Raw genomic sequence first — 22963 nt, 5'->3', positions numbered from 1 at the left:
AAATTAACAAAAAATTAATTCAGGCACTAATGACTTGGAAATCAATACATACTCTTACCTGGTCCATTTTAAGAACTAGGTGCTGTTGAAAAGTAAGCAGTTGCAGTAGCTAATGTGTGAAAATGAGGCTCTGAAGAAGCAGAACACAACACAACTGAAGACTACAGCTTGTTTAACACTTCAGTTATGAAAAGAACACACACAACACAGCTACACTGAATGTCTGTGACATCACTTCTTTTGGTATGTCAGAAATTATCAAAATATCAGAGAAATGGATAAGAAGATATCTGTCTTCTGATAAGAATAACAGTGATAACACAAGTGCCTTTAGTGAGTGTGACATCTAAAGTAAGACGTACTGCTTTTACACTGTGAATCCAGAGATGTTTTGAGACAACTGGGACAAATGTGATAATTCGAAATAAATTCATTACTAAAATGTTTTGATTATAGTCTCGTGTTTGATGTAGATTTCATTTCTTTATCATTTCATGTTCATGGTTGGAACCCTCAAAAAAGTTCCCCTTCTCAGCAACATTTGCACTGAGAGACACTAGGTGTAGGATCTAAACCAAACTGCCACACAGCTAATTGTTCCATACTTTTTAAGTACTACAAACTTCACTGCACTAGTACTGACTGAACATTTACATTTCCATGAATTTAATTAGCCATTTGAAATATAGGTGGAAATTATTTCACTAACTTATTTTGTTGAACAAAAGCAAATTGCAACCATTTTTGTTATAAGCCTAGTGTATATAGTTATTTAGATTGAAAAAACTAGATTTTGATGGAATCCTACTTTAAACATTTTATCATCATATCTCACATATTTGATTACTCGTATCAAAAGGCTAAACTGCTTTCTCAAAGTAAATGGTTTAAAAGGCTTTGAGCACTATGGGACTTAACTTCTGAGGTCATCAGTCCCCTAGAACTCGGAAGTACTTAAACCTAACTAACCTAAGGACATCACACACATCCGTGCCCGAGGCAGGATTCGAACTTGCGACCGTAGTGGTTTGCGCGGTTCCAGACTGTAGCGCCTAGAACCACTCGGCCACCCCGGCTGGCCTTTCTCAAAGTACAATATGCGTACATTTCTACCACATGTTAGACTGTCACTTGTAATGTTATGTTTTGTATTTTATGATGAATTTTCCTTTCTATATGAATGCTGTTCCAAATGACCTGGAGATATTTTTACTGGGAAATCTAATATAGTTGTTCATTCACACAGTACTGTTGGTTGTATTACCCACAGAGTTATCAGAGATATAACAGGTATCACCTGCTTTCACCATCTTATTACATTATTATTTGGCCAATAGTTACATTATTATGGAGACAGAAAATGATCTTCATCCTCAACATTAGTGCCACTAAAGCAATAGTAATCAAAAATAATGAGCACAGAAATAATGATACCTCAGATCACTTGTGTTTGCCCTACTTTCTTGTTTTCGTTATTCAGATAACATATTCTGAGATCTTGCGAGTGCCACTTTGGAATCATCATTGATAAACAATCTTTTTTTCAATTGTTAGTGTTTGAAGATTTGAGACACAAGCCATTTTTGAATTATCATTATAATTTCAGTGGTACATTAAGCAGCAATCCACGATAGCTATTCCAGAACAAGAATAATGACAATAAATAGTGGTATGGTAGTGATATGTGACCTAATGAATGTTTTATGAAACAAACATCAGCTACATTTGAGCTATTTGATGAGTAAGCAGACACAGAGAGTTTCGATTTTTTGTGTTTTGTTGACCACAATGTAGAGGATAGCCATGATAGCAGTCTATATGAATGCAGACTACTGACAGTGTTACTTGGCTGTTTATAAATCAAGTGCTGATTCCTCTAACCAAGTCTTGAATCTTGAATGTAGTGTCATCTGGCATATCTGTTATGGATGCAACACAAAATTAAAATAAATGTAAGTAGACAGAAAGACTGGATAACAGTTGGAATTAGAATATCATGTGCCAGGAAGGAGGAACTTCACACAGAATGGAGGAATAGTACACCCAAAGTAGTGAAAATACACTATACATGAGATAATGTAAAATCTTAAACTGTGTAATCAGGAAGGACAAAACATTGCACCATACACAGCAAATGAACAGTTTAAATAAACAAAGCAAAAACCATATGAAAAATCATAAAAATCAGAAACAAACAGATACAAAAAAATTAGAACAATCAAGGGTAGCACAGTTCGTAGAAAATGGGACAGACCAAAGTAATCCGAAATGGTCAGCCTCTGAACTTCATGAATGTCTCCTCTCCATAACCAAAAATATAGAGAACCAAAGGATGCAGGCCCTCTCACAATACATAAAACTACTTAATCTTCCCCAACACACACCGATGATGACATTGCATTTCAAATCCACAAAACTTAATGAAATAATAAAAGGCATCAGATCCAGAAAAAGCACCAGCACTTCTGGGTATGACACTATACCAAACAGGAAACTAAAATTATCTGGTGGCTGAATCAGCAACTTAGCAGTGTTACTTATGTAATCAGTCAGTGAAAAGCGGGTTATTTCCTTAGAGATTAAAGTGTGTTACAATGATGCTAATACACAAAGGCACTGAGAGAAATGTAATCACTGACTATCAGCCTATCTCTCTGCTGTGAGTTCTTTAAAAAATATTAGAGAGGGTTGTGTGCGACAGGCTGTATGAACACCTAACACAAAACGACTTACTGACAACATCCCAGTTTGGTTTTTGCAAAGGGCTCTCCCTAGATGGAGCAATACTCAGTCTCACAAAAGAAATTCTAGGTGAACTGAACTGGAGATGGTATCCTATGGGGACTTTTTGTGATCTTGCTAAAGCTTTTGACTGCTTGAAACATAACACATTAGCACAAAAACTCCCACAGTATGGCATAAAAGACTAGTAACTAGCTTGGCTAAAATCTTACTTACATAAAGAGAATAAAGAGTTGCTCTAACAGTTGCAGTTGACAAAATAACATCATTTTGGGGAACTACTCAGTATGGTGTTTCATGAGCCACTGAACTTCACAGTGTACATTAATTACTTACTAGTATCAAATGTGATACTGTTGGGCAAATATAGAATGTATGTTAATTATACAAGTATCTTGATCAAAAGTGTGAAACTTTCAATGCAGATTACTGCTGAAACATAGCAAGTATAGAAAATTAAACCTTTCTAAAACAAATCTAATGCATTTTCAGACAGCAAGTAACAAGCTCTTGTAATATATATCAATAGTCATAAAATAAATGGAACTTAATGTATAACACTGTTTTGGCATGCAAATGGATAATAAATTAAGATGGAACGAACATATTGATCACCTGCTCAAAAGACTAAGCTCTTCAACTAAGCACTATTTCGTCCTATGTCAGGAGGGATATAAAAATACTGTCATGTTTCACATATTTATAGTCTGATCTCATATGGTATAATTTTCAGGGCAAATGCTTCCAAATTGGAAAAGTTTTTAAACTGCAAAAACAAGCTGTGAGGTTGATCTGTGGTATTACAAATCAGATATCCTATAGGCATCTATACAAGATCCTTGGTGTACTGATGTTTAGAAGTATCTAAATCTCCTCACTAAAAACTTTTATGAACTTATTGTGACATTCACTGAAAGAGTTCTTCATAAATCACACTGTATATAATTTAAAGGAATTTATAGGAATACATATTACATAAAAGATGTATCATATTATGAATGATGATGTGATATTTTATGCTAATACATGTATTATCGCATACCTAATATGTATATTATTTGCAGTATTCTTTTCTTGAAACCTGGAAGGTCATATTTTATATCTTGTATGTATATTGTTTGCAGTATTGCTTATTTTTCTTCTCTTTTTCTCCATGTTATAGTGCATTATTTGACTTGTTCTACATTACAGCACAACTTTTTTACAGAATGTAATTTAATATGGTCAGATAAAATATCAAATCAAATTTATTATTTTCGAGAATTATCTGCAGTGAGTGCATTACTGCACTTATGTGACTTGGTCTAATTGTCATAATATCTACTCTATATTTTGAGAAGAATTTCTGGGATACATATGGGCTTTTAAGATAATAATACATAATTATTTTTATCATTTTTTAATTTCTGTTACAGCACTCATGAAATTATAATTAAAATGCTTTAACAGAGTGATATTTATTGATAAATATTTGGTATAGCAGACATTTCATTCTCACAGGAAACACACATAATATATGATTCATTTTAAAAAAATGTTGTCATGGTCTGATTAACATGCTTTGTGCTAGAAAAATTTATCTAACTTATCTGAATACTTTCTACCTAGATTTATTTCTGCAAAAGTAGTTAAAAATAGAACCACATACAACAATATAAGAAGCAAATGCTCCTGTTTTTTATTATACACATTACACATGTGATGTTCACATATGGATATAGATGGCTCTGATAAAATTGCAGAAAATTCTGCACAACTGACTAGAAGAACTCAAGAATTTTAAGAACGATAAATAGCACAAGTGTAATGTATAATGCAGCTTTCACAATTTTTCTATGAAAATGGAGTAGAAAAGTAAAGTTGACCAAACAGTGAAATTCAGTATTAATATTACCATTCTCTAATGTGCATTCTTATGTTAAAGTATTTATCTTTGGTTACAAAATGGCACATACTTATATGAAATAAAAATAAATTTAATAGTAGACTAGGATTAATATCTTAACATTATTATGAGTATACATAAAGACAAGAAACATATGATATTTTTCAAACTAAATTGCAGGAGTGGTGTTTAAAATTGGATCTTCTACAGTTACAGAGGAGTCAGCATTGAGTTACTTTATATGACTATTTCTGACAATATGGCCATTCTACAGAATAGACTTTTTTCTGTGTAGTTATCAGACTGGAATGCTCCTGATAAATGTGAATAATAGCTAAAAACTGTCAGCCCTAGTTAATACATACAGTGTCATAGATAGCTTTACACTTATTTCCAAACAATACATGAAATAGATTTAATATAGTTGTAGTATAAATTGTTAACAACATTAATTTTCTTTTATTCAGTGAATATTTTTTCATTCCTATATTGTTAAATGCATAAAGAATAGAATGTTTCAGACCTGTCCTAGAAATGTTTGATACTTTTTTAGAAAAGAAGAGGCATATGGAGGATATGGTGGTACTGAGGTGAAAGAAAAGGAGGGATGAGGAGGAGAAGGAGAAGGAGGAGGAGGAGGAGGAGGAGAAAGCAGAGATAGTAGAGGAAGAGAAAGCTCTACACCATGAAAGTTAACATTCCATTCTGTTAGATGATTTGTTTATCATATTACATTGCATTTCCTGCAAACTTTAATACATTGTGTGTTAAGGTGATAAAAGTGTTATCATTTTTAATAAGATGTAATCCTTTCATAACAAGAGTGGTATATGCTTAATCATAGTCATGCACTGGAATGCTACTTGCATAATCTACATTACAATGTGAAACTCTTGCAACAAATATTACATTCTAGTCTTATTAAGGAAATAAGGGAGAAAACACATCCAGCAAAGGTCATCTCCTCACATCTACTTTGGCCAAAAATTGATTAACTGAGTGTAAATGCCCAAATACAGAACATAACGTATTACCCACATAAAAGACTAACATGCCTTGAAAATGAGTGTATTGATTTCTTTGTAATATAGATACAACAGAAATACGTTTTATCTGGTATGTGGTACAAGTTTTCTGGAGAATAATAGGAGTGAACATTGTGCATTGGCTTAAATCATTTCACCTAATTTGTAGATTATGGGAATTGTGGTGCAATTCAAATGAAAATAAGAAGTCTTATAGCTAAACTTTTACAGCATTTTTTTAAAAAGTAGATCTCACTTGCAATTGATTGGCTTACCCTTACATCTGAAATGAACTATCTTACTGCTAATGCACTCATTTGATTGTGATTAACATAACTGTTGCCAATCATACTTACAGCTAGCCTAATAATTGTTCCATCACAAATACGTATTTCTTACAAAGAAAAAAAATGGATCAGATTTTCCATAAGAACTGCCATGTATCATATAAAAATGACAATAAACTACATGGACACTATTAGTATGAGTATTTATCAACAAAAAGTACTGATACTGTTAAGATTAACTGTAACCATAATTTGATGTAACAGCAGTAGGGGGTTTATTTTATTAACATAATGTAAAAAGTAATACAGTTAAATAAATCTGGTTGTCGATTTACAAAACAGTGTATTTTGTAATAAACTTCATTCAAGATATCAGTTTATTACCTCAATCAGCATCACTCCTTTTTACGAGCATTCAGGCTGATGGGGTTACGTTATTCATAATCTGTCATGATATGATGCCACAGATTGGATGACACTGAAAGTATATCACTATTATTTAGCTCAAGATGATGAATTTTGGTACATATAACCGATCTGTATGACTACCTTCTAATAACTTCTGTCAAAATGAACGGGACATGTGGTACAAACATTAACATAAGTAAGTTATAATATTTTTGATAATTATGTTATTATAATATTATTGTCATCTGTATTTTTTGCTTACTATTGAAGTGTTACTTCATAATAACCACTGAAGGGCTACATTTCTTGCATCAAGTTAATTAAAATGTCAATCTTCCAAATAATCATATTAGTTTATTACACGCTTTGGAAAAAACTTCAGTTGTTTTTGAGGATTAAAAGGCGTTATCAAGTTATCTTAGTAAAAATAAATGAGTATTAGTTCTGCGTAGTGTTTTGTTATAGTCCATAAAAGACATAATAGTTCCAAAACAGCAGAAAATATATTTGAGAAGGATAAAAAGGAAAAAAGAGCATTGGTGTAATAGTTTTACAACTAATCTGATTCAGTCATACAATAACAGGCATTCATACTAACATTTGCAGACACTGAAAGTAACAAATCTTCTGCAAACTGAATTTCACATTAAACTTTGGTAAGCTTCTACAAACAACACAAAGCTAGCAGTGCCTAAATGTGCCATTACTTGAAGTCAAACTATTAATTTCTAGACATTTTTAACAAATGCTCTCTCTCAGAAGGCATAAGGGAACTAGTAAACCAATCATAATAGCTAAATCATTTCACATGTTAAGCAACTCTGAAGAAAGTTTAAACATTTATTGTATAGTACAGCAAACTGTTCGGCATTTTTCATTCACACTTTGTGTAAAGTTAATAAACTTATCAACTGGCTCTAAAATTGAATTGTGCAAAAATATTAAGTTAAGAATTTGGAAAACAGTGCTGCATTATTATTGGTAACATAGAAATATATCTTTGGAAACACACAGAGGTGAGTCAGTTTGGTTCCACATATCCTTTCAACTCATAAAATATGAGAGTGCTTGAATGTAGACGTATGTTGTTTCTTAGTTCGTAATCAGAATTATTATCATGTAATTCCAAGTAAGGTTATGTAACATTGTTAAAAATCATAATGGAATATGTTTCACATTTGGTAAAAATTAATTCTGATGTATGTTACATAAGCTTTATTTACTTATCAAATATATTAACATCAGATTTGATAGATTTTCTGATGTTAGATTACACTATGAATAGCAGAATGTTTGGAGCAGAAATTAAACTTATTAACTCATTTTTCACTGTAGAAATTGTCATAATTCTCTATTAGTCATATGAGAAAAACTTCCTAAACTATGAAGTGGCATTCATGCAGAAATAGGAAAAAAACTTTTTATAATACATGTGTAATATTTTTCAGAATATAAGCTTTAACAGAATGAATATGAGAGACCTCATTCTTTTTGTGAACTGCCAAGAGATATAACTGCTCTCTGTTATTAAACTTTTCTTCATAAGATATGTAGAGTAAGCTGTCAGCTTAGAATATCTCCTACAAGATGTCAGTAACAATGGATATGAGTTCATTGTTGTAACACATGACCTGCTACTATCCAGCAGAATAACAATGTTCCAGATGGTATAACACCTGCTGTTCCATCTCATGAATCTTTTCTTCCCACAAGATTTTATCTCTTCAGGAGGACTGCCTTTTTCTCTTTTTGTGAAAGAAAATGTAAGGCAGCATAAAGCAGATTCCTAAACTGAACTTTCAATTTAGATTCCAATATAGCTTTTATTGCATGCTACTTATTTTATAAACTGTCTCTTTTAACATAATATATTGTAATATTTCTCTTCACACAATGAGCCTACAAACAGCCAACTATTCTGAAAACTGAGTAGGCCTTTAAGTATTTGTTATAAAGGAGAATTTTCAGCTTTTCTTTGGTATAGGAGTTGTGTTGTAAATTCTATTATGATACATTAGAGACACTGTAACATGTGTAGTATTAGTATAAGGCAATGATGTTGGATATACATCCTGTGCAAAGTTCTGATGGAAGTATTAGTCTCCTATGGAAGTAGTCAAAAGTATTTTTGGTAATGTGAAACTTCTACTGAAGACAGCTTATGTTTGTCATATTATTTTTGTAGCTGTGATACCTTATAACTCTCGTTATACACACCATGCAATAGAAATGTCATTATTTTAGCAATATTACAGTATCTGTAGGCAGAGTGACCATTCCTAAAATGAGGAGGAAGCGTGAAGTGTTCTTGCACTCAGCACTGATATGCATAAAGAGAACAATAATTTACAACATTCATAGACCTTTCATCTTAAATTACCAATTTTCTGTAAAACTCATTTAACAAACAAATTCTCTTGAAAGCAGTATAATGTTTTCAGAAGCAGTTTGTGTGCAGCATACCAGTAATTTTTATGCCAGATCATGGAAAATGTTACAATTTGTACATGATTCTTACACTGTCTTATTTATTCCATCTCATATTTTGTTACAGTTTTTGCCATACCCATAAACTGTATAGGCTATTATCAAACCACCTCTTTAAGTACAAAACTGTTGGCATTTCCACGTGCATAGTACATGTTGGCACTGCATATTGGTACTGATCAGTACTGTAATCAGCAAAGTTTTTCTAGTCATGACATGGTTTTGCATTTTTAAAGCTTGGGTATGCTTCATTTCATTTCATTTTACAAAAGTGGTATTATTTAATTTGTTAATAGATTCAGCTGTTGCAGCAAATTTGCATTATGTGACAAGCACTTGCTGTCCACTGTTTTAGCTGTTTAACCTGGCTATCATCAAAGAACTGACATCTCTTTGACAGTGCTCAAGTAACAAAAAGAAAAAAAGGTAGACTGTGGTGGAAAGGTTCTCAAGTTAGTAGGATGTTCATAGGAAAATACAAGTCATCTACACAGTACATATCCAAGTAATGGTACAAAAAAGAATCAAAGAATATAGTCACTGCTGCTGCACTCCCTTATCTGAACAGTTTGTACATTTATCAGTAATTGTGAACTTAACTTACTGAATATTAATTGCACTTTAAATGTCATACCATATAATGACAAGCATAACATATCTTGTATATGTCAATAATCTAATTATTGTATTTTACAGCAGAATGCTATTCTTGAAGCAATTCCAATCAATCATAAATTTCCACATCAATACTGTCCATCTTCACCAATACACCGCACCGTGCATATGGCACTGCACAAATAAACTGAACCATTACGTGATGAATCAGTACCACCTCTCAGTGATCAAAAAAATGTGAAATATAACCATCTGACAGAACTAAAATTCATGATGTCTGATATAAGTGCCAAAATCAACAGATCCGATGTTCCGCAAGTGAATTCTGGTGGTCAGAGTTTACTACACTAACCTGGTGTAGCAAACTGAAGCAAATGTTTGATGGCCATCTTTCAGCTAGGTTGTGTTACTGTGGTCTACCAAGAGAGTGTGATGGCACTACATTGTTGTTCAAAGGTAAGACAAAACCTGAATTGTGATTGAGCAAATTAAGAACAACAACTCAAGGGAAAAGTATACTGGCCACATACCGTTTTTGTCGAGAAGTCACTCCACCATAAAATGAGACGGAAGACGAGACATCAAATAATAAGTATAACAGCATTCGACTTATACAGCATCGAACAGGCTTGCGCTATTATACAGCAACAATTTCCGTATGGCACAGGTTACAAATGTATCAGTTCTGGATCATTATGAAAATCAAAGCATGCAAGGGATATGTTCACAATGTCATAAAAAAAGAGTCAGTTCCAATGTTGGTGCTGACATTTAACACATGAATTATTGAGAGATGAAAAGAGTGAAAACAGTTAGGACTCACAAAGAATTTCATAAGAGCAGTGAGGACTATGCATGATGAAAGTACATTTAAATCAATGAGTAGAGCTAACTGTAAAGCCTTTAGTCCTAATGCAAGTATTGGGATTCACATCTAGTTTGATTTTTAAGCGGGAATACTCATTCTGCCACTCTCCTTTTGTTGCAGTTCCAGGTCCCTAAGTAAAGCAAGAGCCAACTACATTGGTCAAATCAACAGAGTACCAGAATACCCTATAGCAAACATGAGAGATTCCTGTTGACTAGACGGGCGACAAACCACGCTCAAACAATCCGCCGATTACCCGCTAAGAGGTGGTTTCTTTGTAGAGGGGTGGATGTCACAGCAGTTTGCTTCGTATAATCCGCGAGGTAATGACAGACTTCTATCCTTTATGTAAGCTACTCTCAATCACCGAATACTCTGTTGAGCACAGAATAGATATGTATCAGAAGAAAACAATGAAACGTGTATGATTCGGCCAAAAGTTTATAATTACTAGGTGTACGTGTTCAAGAAGAACTTTCTGTGGAGCTCGAGTTCTACTGTGAACGAGCAGAATGAAGAGATAGAAATGACATCACAACAGTACAACGTAATGTATCTTGTCACACAAATCCACTGTACTCGCCGCGCATGGGGCGGTTACCAGTAACAAAGCATTTCTGTGGTTTGGCTCCGATTACAGATAAAACAAAAGAAACGTGGATAGTGGTAGAAAAAAGTACGCAACTGGCGCGACATTTGTATAACTGTTGAATGTTAAAAAGAGAGACCTTATAGTAAGAAACTATTCTTATTATGTTTGGAGAAATGTAATTTCGCGCGTGTTACGTGAAAGTAATATTTTCGGGCTGATTGTAACCAGTCGGGTATATGGCCATAAGTTTTATTTTATACCATTAAGAGTATTAAAACACGAAAAATTCTGAAACAGTTCGTAATTTAATAAAAAAAAGATTAACGCTAAATGCTTGAAACCAGTTATGAAATAAAATTGTAGTAACGCACTTGATTGATTGCTGTCGTTCTAAAATTCTTATAACTTCCTTATGTGTCCTGACACGAATCAATGATACTGATCCTATGGGAAAAGTGGACATGATTTTTCTCGCAACTGGACCAAGAATTGTATAATGATAAAGGAGGAAAGGCAGCTGTGACTAATAGGTTTGTTTTCAATTTCTTCGTGAAACATACACGAGTTTCGCCTAAGTCCGACTAAAGTACTTTACATTAAGGGAAAATTGTCAGTTGCAGAGCCAGAAAGAATCAATTTGTGGCTAACATGTGAGGACAACAGTAACAATGTTGGTAGAGGCGAAAAGACGATCACTGAATAGGAAATTGTGTGTTACAACTTTTTTATTATTATCTTAAGTAGTGGGATACAGATATCTTTCAACAACAAAACATAATTCCCTTGCGGAAGCATATACAATCGGTATATCGTTAGAGGTGGTTTTGTACACATGCTGACGCTCTTACGAGTACTGAATCGGCTCATGGACAACTTAACATAAGCGCAAAGTTATTTCTTTTCGCATTGTCTCATCCGTTGTATTATTAAAGGAGTTATTATACTCGGCATCTTGTCATGTTGACTTTTTTTTATAATCTCATCCTTCCCAGAGATACATATCTTCATAGCGCCAACGCCAAGAGTTCGTTTCACTTATCCCACTAAATCGCTGGGTGATTACGGAGGTAACGAAGTTTTCAGTTTTACGTCTTTCACTAATAGGAAACACAGAATTTTGGATGGATCGCATACTACTTTGATTCGTGTTTTCTTACGTCGCGTCTCAGCGATTACTGTCATCACATCTGTATGTGAGGGGAGCAGATCTAAGGAGCACACCAAAATGAAATGATGTAACGAACGAGATTAGTTAGCACGTGACATCGTAAGAAGGTATAAAGTAACAGAGAAACAAAGATATAGATGCAACGTATTCTGGCAGAGGGTACCGTGGATATGAGAAAAACTGCAAATCGTGACGTCTGCCTGAAATGCTACGAAGAAACCACAAAGTGACACTATAGTTATGTAGAGACGTAGTACCAGTGGCTCTACCCGCCAATAATATCGCTGCCCTATCGCAGCAAGAAAAATTGTATCTTCGTCAGATCAGTTCTCAGTAGTAGGCGCTCTGAGCTACACGTTTTGTGTATGCGCCGTGAGAATAAAGGTATTCATAGTAAGTGACGGGAGTGCGAGTGATTCTTTACCGTCGTAATTACCACGGCCGCTCCCAATTACCTACAGTTACATTACAGATTATCTAACCAGCGGACTATAAAGACACAAATTTAACGTCAAAATAAAATGATGCAAAGATAATAATTTAATCTTTTTGTGTCATTTTACGTTGGCACTAAACTTATTTCTTTAATACTCAATTGGGTTGCGGCAACTGACTATCTCAGTTAGATGTCCCGATATTCAGTTTAACAGTTTTCTGTGCACTGTACGGTACGCTTTGAGAAGAGACGTTGTATCTGTAATTTTTGTTTCTTCATCACGGAATCTCGTTTGCTCACTGGGTCTGCATTTTGTACCATATCAATTTTGATGTGCTCTTTGCGCGTATGCCGACTGCCGAAGAGCGTCGTAAGAAAAACTCGAACGATAAAATAATTTGGCGTCTAGGCAAAACCCTTTACGTATGTCCTACAAGCGATTATTGACTTCTTTACTGATTTTCTATCCTATATTGCGCTACTAATTTCAAATCCTAATCATTCACTCTATTATTAGATTTAAAAATGGCTGTAGTTATAGCACTTTGTTTACGTAAGTTAAGCCCTCGAAACATTCTGAACATTTACTTGCGAAAGGACTGGCGAAAATAACTCGGATGGAACGGTTCACGCGGATCAGCAACTATCTCAGGATGTACTGTTTCCACACGGAACAGTGTCGTATCTCCGTCGCACTAATGAAATAGGCATATTAAGAAAAGCGCTACTACTCGCATTGGCAATACACGTTACACAGCAAAGTCGAGAACGTCGATAATTACCAGTAGCTGCAATACGCATAGAAGGCGCCTCTGGCGAGATAATATAAAAGATTAAAACACGAGAATGGAACATCTAGTAACCGTTGAGGAAATCACGTTAAAGGAAGCTTTTCGCTGTTTCCTAAGGCTCTTAACAGGGCTTTCGCACCCGATGTAGCAGAAAACAAACAGGCAAGAAAAAGCCGCACCCTGCTAACAAACACCACGAAGAATTGTAATAGCTCACACTCGCGAGTTTCAGCGATGCGATTCTCGTTACAGACGCGAGCTCGCAGGATTAGGTAGAGCTGGTTTCCTCACTGCAGGTGACGGGTCAAAGACGTGTTTCCAGGCGGCGGAAGCTTTAGACAGCCGTCGGCTGCGGCATCGCCAGCGGCACGGGCAGCGGGGGCGGGGGCGGCGGTGGCGGGGGCGGCGCGGCGGCGCAGGCGAGGCTGGGCCGGCCGGCGCTGGAGGCGGGCTCGTGGTCGGTGAGCGCAAGCGACGCGCTGGCCGTCGCCGTGCTGGTCGAGCAGCGCCGGAAGACGCGCTTCAGCAGCCCGGGCACGCAGGTGCCGCGCCGCCGGTGGCGCAGCAGCACGTACACGTACGGGTCCAGCATGAAGTGCAGCGCCAGCAGGCACTCCGCCACGTCGAAGAACACCTTGTACCGCGACCCCTCCACCAGCTGCGTCATCGGGATCGACATCTGCAACACCGGACAAGCGGGGTCTGCAGATGCGATCCGCACTGTAACTAGTATCGAAAACTGACAAAGGTGAGCGTATCCGGAGGTGGGGGTGGGGCGACGGGGAGAACGCCGTACGATACGAGGTGTGTGCCAAAAGTCGTAAAATAGATTTTTTAAAAAACATTTATTAACAATATCTGTAGGTCGTATTCGTGTCGGGTCTCCGGCCGGAACGTATCGTCGTCTCGACACGATATTTCGGCGGTCCGTCATCGGGTGAGTAGGCCGTCGCACTATCTCGCTGGAACTGAAATCGGACACTTTATGTCTTCTTTCTTTATTGTATTTCGGTGCCCCATCTGGGGCGGGCTGGCAGCAACGTATGCGCTGCTCTTCAGCCGAATGACATTAATTATACAAAGGAAGACATTTGGAGGAACAGAAAGGAGAAAATATGGTGTACCTATACATAAAGAAGGAGGAACAGTACGGAAGAGAACAGACAAAAAGCGGGCGACTGTAAAATGCAGATAAAAACCGTAAAAAAATGAGTCCACAAAAAACAAAACCACACACTGGATCGTAAAAGTATCGACGGATGGCGTAGCACGTAACCATCACTGGCAGTAACACTACGTACAAGTCCGGCACACAATTAGAATCGCAGCCCTCGACCCACAGGAGAACGGCACCGAACGCGACACTCACATAGTACACCGATGACGATGACCAAACAGATAGGATCTGCCAGGGGTGTACAGATGAGGGGGTGGAAAGAAGGGTGGGTGGGAGGGAGGGAGGGTGAGGGGCGAGGAGAGGGGGGGGAGACGGGCGGGGGGGCGCCGAAGCGGGCCGGGGAGGGAAGGACGTGGGAGGGAAGCAGTCGGGGAGGGAAGGAGAAAAATCCAAGGAGAGAGAGGGAAAAGGGGTGGGGGAACAAGACAAGGTTACAGTTGGAAGGAAGGGTAGAGCTCACGGCGAAGTTCAACATCCGGGAGGGGGAGGTGCTGGAAATTGCCCTGATGAAGGAGACATAGGGTTTGGAGGTGGAGAGAGGAAGAGATACAGCGATAGAGGTGCGGCATCGGGCGGGGGGGTGGAGAGGATGGAGGAAACCGAGGGGTGGGGATCGAGCCTGTAGACAGTGTAAAGGATGCGGAGAAGTTGGAGAAAAACGAGGAGGTGGGGCAAGGGGATGAGGTCGTACAGGAGCCGTGTGGGGGAAGAAAGGAAGATACGGAAGGCGAGGCGGAGTGCGTGGCGTTCGAGGATTCGGAGGGCCTTGTAAAAGCAGGTGGGTGCAGAGATCCGGGCAGTGCTGGCATAACAGAGGACAGGACGGATGAGGGATTTGTAGGTGCGGAGGACGGTGGAAGGATGCAATCCCCACGTCCGGCCAGACAGGAGTTTCGGTAGGCGGAGGCGGGAATGGGCTTTCTGCCGGACGGTCGGGAGGAGAGGGGTCCAGGTGAGGTGACGGTCGAGGGTGAGGCCAAGATATCTCAGGGTGGGGGTGAGCTGGATGGTGAGGTAGAAATCAGGGCGATACATCGTACACGCCGCGGCAGCTCCTTTTTGCACCGACCGTGGGTCCACCGCGCGCGCGCGAACGTAACTGCCGTCTAGCGACAGGCACAACAGTGTACCAATGGTGTAAGCTTGCAGAAACAATAAATCGATATCAAACACTACTGACAGTTTTTGATAACCGAAACAGGGACTGTTGTTTCTTAGTAACAAATAGAACAGGCTTCCAAGACTTACTTAAAAGGATACCCCTTATCTCTGTTTATAATATTGTCAGATAGCCGGATTTCAATGGCTTCTTTCACTACACAGTCCCAATACCGCAACGCAGGGGCAACGACTTGTGTCTCATCGTTTAACATTTTATGTACTTCGGTAAGACAATGTTCTGCCACTGTAGATTTTTCTTTTCAGAAAGCCCGGGGTCTACGAGATCGCCTGCCATTGCGGGAAAGCCTATATCGGGCAAACGATTCGTACAGTCCGTGATCGCTGCGTGGAGCATCATCGCACAGGTGTTTATTTCACCCAGAAAAATTTGCAATAGTGGAACATTGTCATACTGAAGGATATAAAATGTTGTACGATTTCAGTTCCGGCGAGACAAGTCGCAGTGCGACTGCCTACTCACCTGAAGATGGCGACCAGGTGGACCGCCGAAATATTGTGTCCAGATGACGATATGTTCTGGCTCAAGATCCGACAGGAATACAACCAATTATTACGCCGGGAAAGTTTACGGAGCCAGTATCTGTAGAGTGGCTAAATGTTCTTCAAAGTACTCTCCACGATTATCTACATACAATGACGGAAAAAAGTTAGTACACCTGGAAAGACGACGTCGATTTTGATCGGATGACGTCATATGCCACCTGGGGGTACTAATGTTCTGATAATGGTATCAATGTCTCGTCCGCCAACAGATAGCGTAGTGGCACAGCTACAAGAGCGTCATCTGTATCTACCCTTTAATAGGGAATGCTCACAGGCAGAAGGCTCAGTGTGGTGCAAATGTGTGAAGCGAGCAGGCAACGATGCCACGAAGACGCACTCGTGCTTCCTACAGGCAACTGAGCGAGTTTGAAAGGGGTCAAACTGCGGCCTTCCGAGTGGCGAGATGGCCTTTTCGGAGAATTGCCACACAAGTTAGACGTGCTGCGTCAGTTGTGCAATGATGCTGGTATCAGTGATCCCGTGAACATTCTCACACCCGTAGGTGATGTTCTGGACTTCCGCGCAGCACGGAAGCCCGCCAGGATCGTCGTACTGTAAGGCCAGCAGTGGCAGATCGTACAGCTACCACAGCACAGGAAAGAGGGCTTGTGAGCCCAGTCGTGTCGACACGAACTGCTGCCAACTGGTTATTAGCACTCGGACTACGGGCACGTACACCTCTGGCCCATCCGGTGTGGCCGAGCGGTTCTAGGCGCTTAAGTCTGGAACCGCGCGACCGCTACGGTCGCAGGTTCGAATCCTGCCTCGGGCATGGATGTGTGTGATGTCCTTACGTTAGTTGGGTTTAAGTAGTTCTAAGTTCTAGGGGACTGATGACCTCAGATGTTAAGTCCCATAGTGCTCAGAGCCATTTGAACCAATCATCGACGTGCACTGCTCGACTGGTGCCGTCAGGGCGTCACTTGGAAGGTGGAATGGCGCGTAGTGATCTTTAGTGATGAAAGCAGATTCTGCATGCACGAAAGTGATTATCATTTGCGGGTACGATGTAGACCTTTCCAGCACTGTCTTGTAGAGCGCATTCGCTCAAGACACACTGGGCCCCATCCCAGGCGTTACGGTCTGGGGTCCGATAGTCTACAATTGTCGCTCACATTTTGTGTTTGTAGAGGGAACCCTAACCAGCGCTCAGTATGTGCAGAATGTTTTTAGACCCATTCTTTTGCCTTTATTGCAACAAAAAGATGATGTGTTGTTCCAACAGGATAATGCTCGCCCACACACTGCCAGTGAAACTCAACATGCTCTGCAAGACGTGCAGCAATTTCCCTGACCAGCGTAATCTCAAGACTTGTCTACAATCGAGCACATGTGACATATGATGGGACAAGAAGTGACCTGTGTGACTTACCAACCGATAGCTTTTCAGAACTACACGAACAGGTCCAGTAGGCGTGGCATAACGTATCCCGAGACAATAATCGCCATCTGTAGGGTCGATTGGATGCCTGAGTCTGAGCCCGCATTGCCGCCTGTGGAGGCTACACCACGTATTAATACGGGTGTTTCAGCACGGATAGATACCTGGTACCTCAGAACTGCTTGTGCTATTGATCTGCAAATCTAATTGTATGCACTGTTGCAACAGTAACTATTGAGTAAGTTTGGAACCTCTGCAGAGATGTACTATTTTTTCCGGCAGTGTACTTTTTCCCTTGACTCTTTCATGCTCGGTACACCCCACTGAAGGCCTCGACGAGAGTCTCCTTTAAAGATATCACAGTCGCTTTGGCAGCATCTATGCTGTCAAAATGGCGTCCTTTGAGTACGTTGGCGTTCTTCACCTGGGGTAACCGAAAGGTGGCCGGGCTGCGGCAGCGCTGTCGCCAGGAACTCACGGACGCAGAGGTATCTGTGGGTGGGCACTGTCAAGTAGTAGTGACGACTTTTCACATGCAGGTGACCCTTTTCTGCAGCCTTTCGATGACTGGGTGTTGTGTGCTGTCCTTAGGTTAGTTAGGTTTAAGTAGTTCTAAGTTCTAGGGGACTGATGACCATAGATGTTAAGTCCCATAGTGCTCAGAGCCATTTGCAGCCTTTCCAGAGAACACCGACGCAGTAGGCAGCGTTAAAGGTCTGTCCTTGTGGTACACACTTCCTGCGAATCACACCCTTGTCGTCGAAAAAGACAATCAGCAGTTTGGATTCGTTCATCCTCATCCCCTTCTGCTTCGGGTAAGCCGTGATGTGCCATTCTGCACTCTGGCGCTTCGTCTCTGGGTCGTACTGAAATGTCTACATTTCAACACCGGTAATAAAGCTGTTCAAATAATCCAGTTTAATTCCGACAGATCCCTTAGTTCACTCGCGATCAGCACTCGACTCACCTTTTGCTCGTCCGTCAACAGTTCGCAGACCGGCTTAGCGCACACTTTTTGCGTGTTTAATTCTTTCGTAACGATGCGATGCACAACGGTTTTCGGAATGTTAGAAGTGTCAGCTAGCAGCCAAACACTCATTCGACACTCAGCATTACAATAACCCATGCACACGAGGCACAGATTCATCGGTTTGGCTTCTTGATGCTCGTCTAGAGCGGGGTCATCGTCCACCCCTTCCTGACTCCCCTTAAACTACTTCGCCCACCTCGTAACTTGCACAGACGAAAGAGCAGACTGCCTGTAGGCTTGTTTGAGTAGTTCGTAAGTTTCACCAGCTTTTTTGTCGAGTGTTGTGCAGAACTTGATTGCCCAACTTTCTTTGGAAATTCTGCACGAATACTCTACGTCTACATGGATAGTCTGCAAGTGACATGTAAGTGCCTGGAAGAGGGTTCATCGAATCAGAGGGTTCATCAAACCACTATGCTTCGCCAGGAACTCACGAATGCAGAGACGTGTGTGGCTGGGTATTGTCGTGATTCGGCAGCCAGGTAGCGGTGATGACTTTTCACATGCGGATGACCCTTTTCTGCAGTCTTTCCAGCCTTTTCAGATTATCCGTCATGACGTGGTTTCAGAACAGGAGTGTACTAAATCAGCGATCCTGGCATCACAGGCTACCATTGGTCCCCCCCTCTACACTCACACACACACACACACACACACACACACACACACACACACTTTCCATCTAAGTTGAATGGCTCGAAAGTATCGCGACCTGTTGGGCCGCAACAAAAAAATTATGACTTTTGGGACACACTTTGTAAGCCGCTTGTGTGGAATAAAGTTGTCGAACTGGCCCTCTGTAGGTTGTTGCGACAGATACTCCCATCGGACAAAATACGGGGCTAGCATGAAGTCTTTCCCAGATTACACAAAAATTATTTCTAAGGAACTATTTTAGATGCAGTAATGCAGTTTCTTGCAAAAGGTAGATTAACTCAAAGTTTTCTGTGGATACTTCTACATATCGATGCAATTTTCTTTCCAAGTGCTGGCCTAACTCATGAAGTTCTTACAGACACGCTTCTACAGATGCTCTGACAGCATCTGATTTCTTTTATCTCTCTCTTGATACATTTAGCGTAATTTAGGAGTGCTGCTGTCACAGAGTCGGCTAAGTTCAACGATAATTAACTCGGAAACGACTCAACGTATCGACTTTTTTTCTTAACAATTACTTCTCAGCACGGCGTCCCATGCAACACCCTTACGAGGTTTTCAGACTGTTTCTGACCACCCTGTATATTTTCATACGCGTTCTCTCTCTCGTGCGCCAATAAAACAAGGCACTTCAAATCAAATGCACAACGGAAACCTTTACGACAAATGGCGCTCCTGTGGCATCAAGATGTTTAATGTATCCATTTATTACAAAAGGCACGTGTTTGAAAACTTGTGACAGTTACGAAGAATACGTAGATGTAAACGTGTCTTTGCTGAACCTACCAAACAGTGTGTTTTATAATTTCTGTCACAGGCCTCTAGGGGCTGTAAAGGGAACTTAGTAACGTGTTGTTAGGGAACCCATATCTGGAAATGTACCTTTTGGATGTAAAATAAATTTGAAGATCGGACCACTCTCAAATATCCGCGTACACTGCGATGATAAGGAGCTCTGACTTGTATGCTTGATGGGAGCCCTTGACATGGGCAATGTTTCAGTACTCGTTGTCGGGTTCTCTTCTACGTGACGAGGGACGTCCTGTTGAAACTCGAGAGTCCGTGAAGCATCACAGTCAACCTTCCTTGTTATCGATGCACCATTTTGTCTCAGCCGTTGCTGTAGTCGGACGAAAATCGAATGTGATGTCATAATTACAACAGGGACTGAGGACGGTGCCCAGTTCTCATATTGCGTGAGATCTGAATGCGATTCGATCTTCAAACTTATTTTATATCCAAACGACACATTTCCGAATATGGGTTTCCTATCAAAACTAAACTGCCGGAGAAAAATTAATACACCCTTTTAGAGGTTTTCAGTACATTCAGGATTTATTGTCGCAAGAATTCGTACGGAATACACGAAATAATTACATTTACATATCAACAGCAGAAGCGGTTCTGAGGTACGACGTATGGACGCACGCTGAAACACCATATTGGTATGTAGTGTAGTCTCCACGGGCGGCAATGCAGGCGCTGACTCTGACATATAGTCGAATATTGTTCTGGGATACGTTATTCCACGACTTCTCGACCTGTTCACGCAGTTCTGCGAGAGCTGCCGGTTGACGAGTCGCACGAGTCACTTCTTGTCCCACACATGCTCGATTGGAGATAAGTCCGGAGAACGTGCTAGCAAGGAAAGTTTCACAGGTAGTGTGTGGGTGAGCACTAACCAGCTGGAATAACACACCGCCATCCTGTCTGAAAACATTCTCACCGAACCGAGCGCTGGTTAGTGTCCTCTTCAGAAACACGAAAGGTGAACGGGAGTTGTTTGACAATCGCATCGAGGACCAGTGTGTGTCTCGGGCGAATGAACTCTGTGAGACAGCGCTCACCAGTATGGCGTTTGCGCAAACGACCATCAGTTGCGTGCAGGCAGAATCTGCTAAAGACCGTGGCCCGCCACTGTATGATCCTCTCACGGCACGAGTCGAGCCGTGCACGTCGATGCAGCGGCGCGAGTGGAGGACGGGAGGGGCTGCAGGTGTACCTTCCGTAGTCCCACTGCTAGTAACCAGTTCCCGACACTTTGTGTTGACACATCTGGGTCCACAAGCCCTCTTGTCTTTGATATAGTAACTGTCCTTACAAGATGACGATTCTGGCGGGCGTCTGTGCTGTGTGGAAGTCCAGAACCTCGTCTACGGGTACGAGAACGTTCACGTTATCACTGAGACCAGCATCGTTACACGGTTGATACAGCACGTCCAACTCGTGTGGCAGTTCTCCGAAAGAACCATCCCGCCACTCGGAAGGCCACAATTTGACCCCTTTCAAACTCGCTCAGTTGGCTGAGGAAGCACGAGCGCATCTTCCGGTTGCCTGCTCGCTTCACTCGTTTGCACCACACTGAGCCTTCTGGCTGTGAGCATTCCCTATTAAAGGGTAGACACAGATGGCGCTCTGGTAACTATTCCACTACGCTATGTGTTAGCGGACGACGTCGAAACATCTACTATCCCCCAGGTGGCATATGCCGTCGTCGGATCAAAACTGACGTCGTCTTTTCAGTGTATATCTACTAAGTCCCCCACTAACAAGGGAACATCCCCATCGCACCCCCCTCAGATTTAGTTATAAGTTGGCACAATGGATAGGCCTTGAAAAACTGAACACAGATCAATCGAGAAAACAGGAAGAAGTTGTGTGGAACTATGAAAAAATAAGCAAAATATACAAACTGGGTCGTCCATGCGTAAGATAGGCAATATTAAGGGCAATGTTAGGCGAGGAGCGCTGTGGTCCTGCGGTTAGCGTGAACAGCTGTGGAGAGAGAGATCCTTGGTTCAAATCTGCCCTCCACTGAAAATTTTGCTTTCTTTATTTTCGCAAAGTTATGATCTGTCCGTTCGTTCATTGACGTCTCTGTTCACTGTAATAAGTTTAGTGTCTGTGTTTTGCGACCGCACCGCAAAACCATGTGATTAGTTGACGAAAGGACGTGCCTCTCCAATGGGAACCGAAAACATTTGATCGCAAGGTCATAGGTCAACCGATTCCTCCACAGGAAAACACGTCTGATATTTTGTATACGACACTGGTGACAGCATGTGCGTCACATGACAGGAATATGTTGTCGACCCACCTAACTAGTACACTTGGCGAATGGGTGAAAAGTTTCTTCTACCTTGCCCGATTTAGGTTTTCTTGTGGATGTAATAATCACTCCAAAAAAAGTGATGAAAACATAAGTTTTTTCACATAAACTGAAAATAAAAAGTTAAAATTTTCGGTCGAGGGAAGATTTGAACCATGGACCTCTCGTTCCACAGCTGTTCACGCTAACCACAGGACCACGGAGCTCCTCACCTCACATTTCCCTTAATATTGCATATCTTATGCATGGACGACCCAGTTTGTATATTTTGCTTATTTTTTCATAGTTCCACACAACTTCTTCCTGTTTTCTCGATCGATCTGTGTTCAGTTTTTCAAGGCCTATCCACTGTGCCAACTTATAACTAAATCTGAGGGGGGTGCGATGGGGATGTTCCCTTGTAAGTACCCCTACAACCTGTAAGAGGAATTGTGAAACACTCTGTATTGTCAGAAGCTAATGAGAACCTCGCCAGAACCGAAAGAAGAGCCAGCGTTTATTAATGTTGTCTGTCAAACAAGTCATATGAGGAAGTTTTTTCTGTAAAGGCTGCACACGGAGAGCGTAAACGGGGTCAGTG

General features: G+C 40.5%; 2 protein-coding genes across 3 annotated transcripts in view; both read right to left on the bottom strand.

Annotated features, from left to right (window-relative positions):
- LOC126183720 (uncharacterized) overlaps positions 1–279 on the bottom strand; it is an 89868-nt gene extending 89589 nt beyond the window's left edge. The window contains exon 1 of one of the 2 annotated variants that reach the window (XM_049925909.1): positions 53–279. In XM_049925909.1, coding sequence (XP_049781866.1) covers positions 53–67 — 15 coding nt within the window. In that variant the 5' untranslated portion in view covers positions 68–279. The remainder of the gene's footprint in view (positions 1–52) is intronic. The other variant, XM_049925910.1, reaches the window with a different exon arrangement.
- A 12983-nt stretch (positions 280–13262) lies between these two features.
- Positions 13263–22963, bottom strand: part of LOC126183387 (prostaglandin D2 receptor) — a 422625-nt gene continuing 412924 nt past the window's right edge. The window contains exons 4-5 of the mRNA XM_049925332.1: positions 13744–13983; positions 13263–13301 (exon numbers count right to left, since the gene is read on the bottom strand). Of these exons, the coding sequence (XP_049781289.1) occupies positions 13263–13301; positions 13744–13983 (279 nt within the window). The remainder of the gene's footprint in view (positions 13302–13743; positions 13984–22963) is intronic.

The sequence above is a fragment of the Schistocerca cancellata genome, chromosome 4 (genome assembly GCF_023864275.1).
Source record: "Schistocerca cancellata isolate TAMUIC-IGC-003103 chromosome 4, iqSchCanc2.1, whole genome shotgun sequence".
Taxonomy (NCBI): Eukaryota; Metazoa; Arthropoda; class Insecta; order Orthoptera; family Acrididae; genus Schistocerca; species Schistocerca cancellata.
This window is presented reverse-complemented; position numbering and strand designations above follow the sequence as displayed.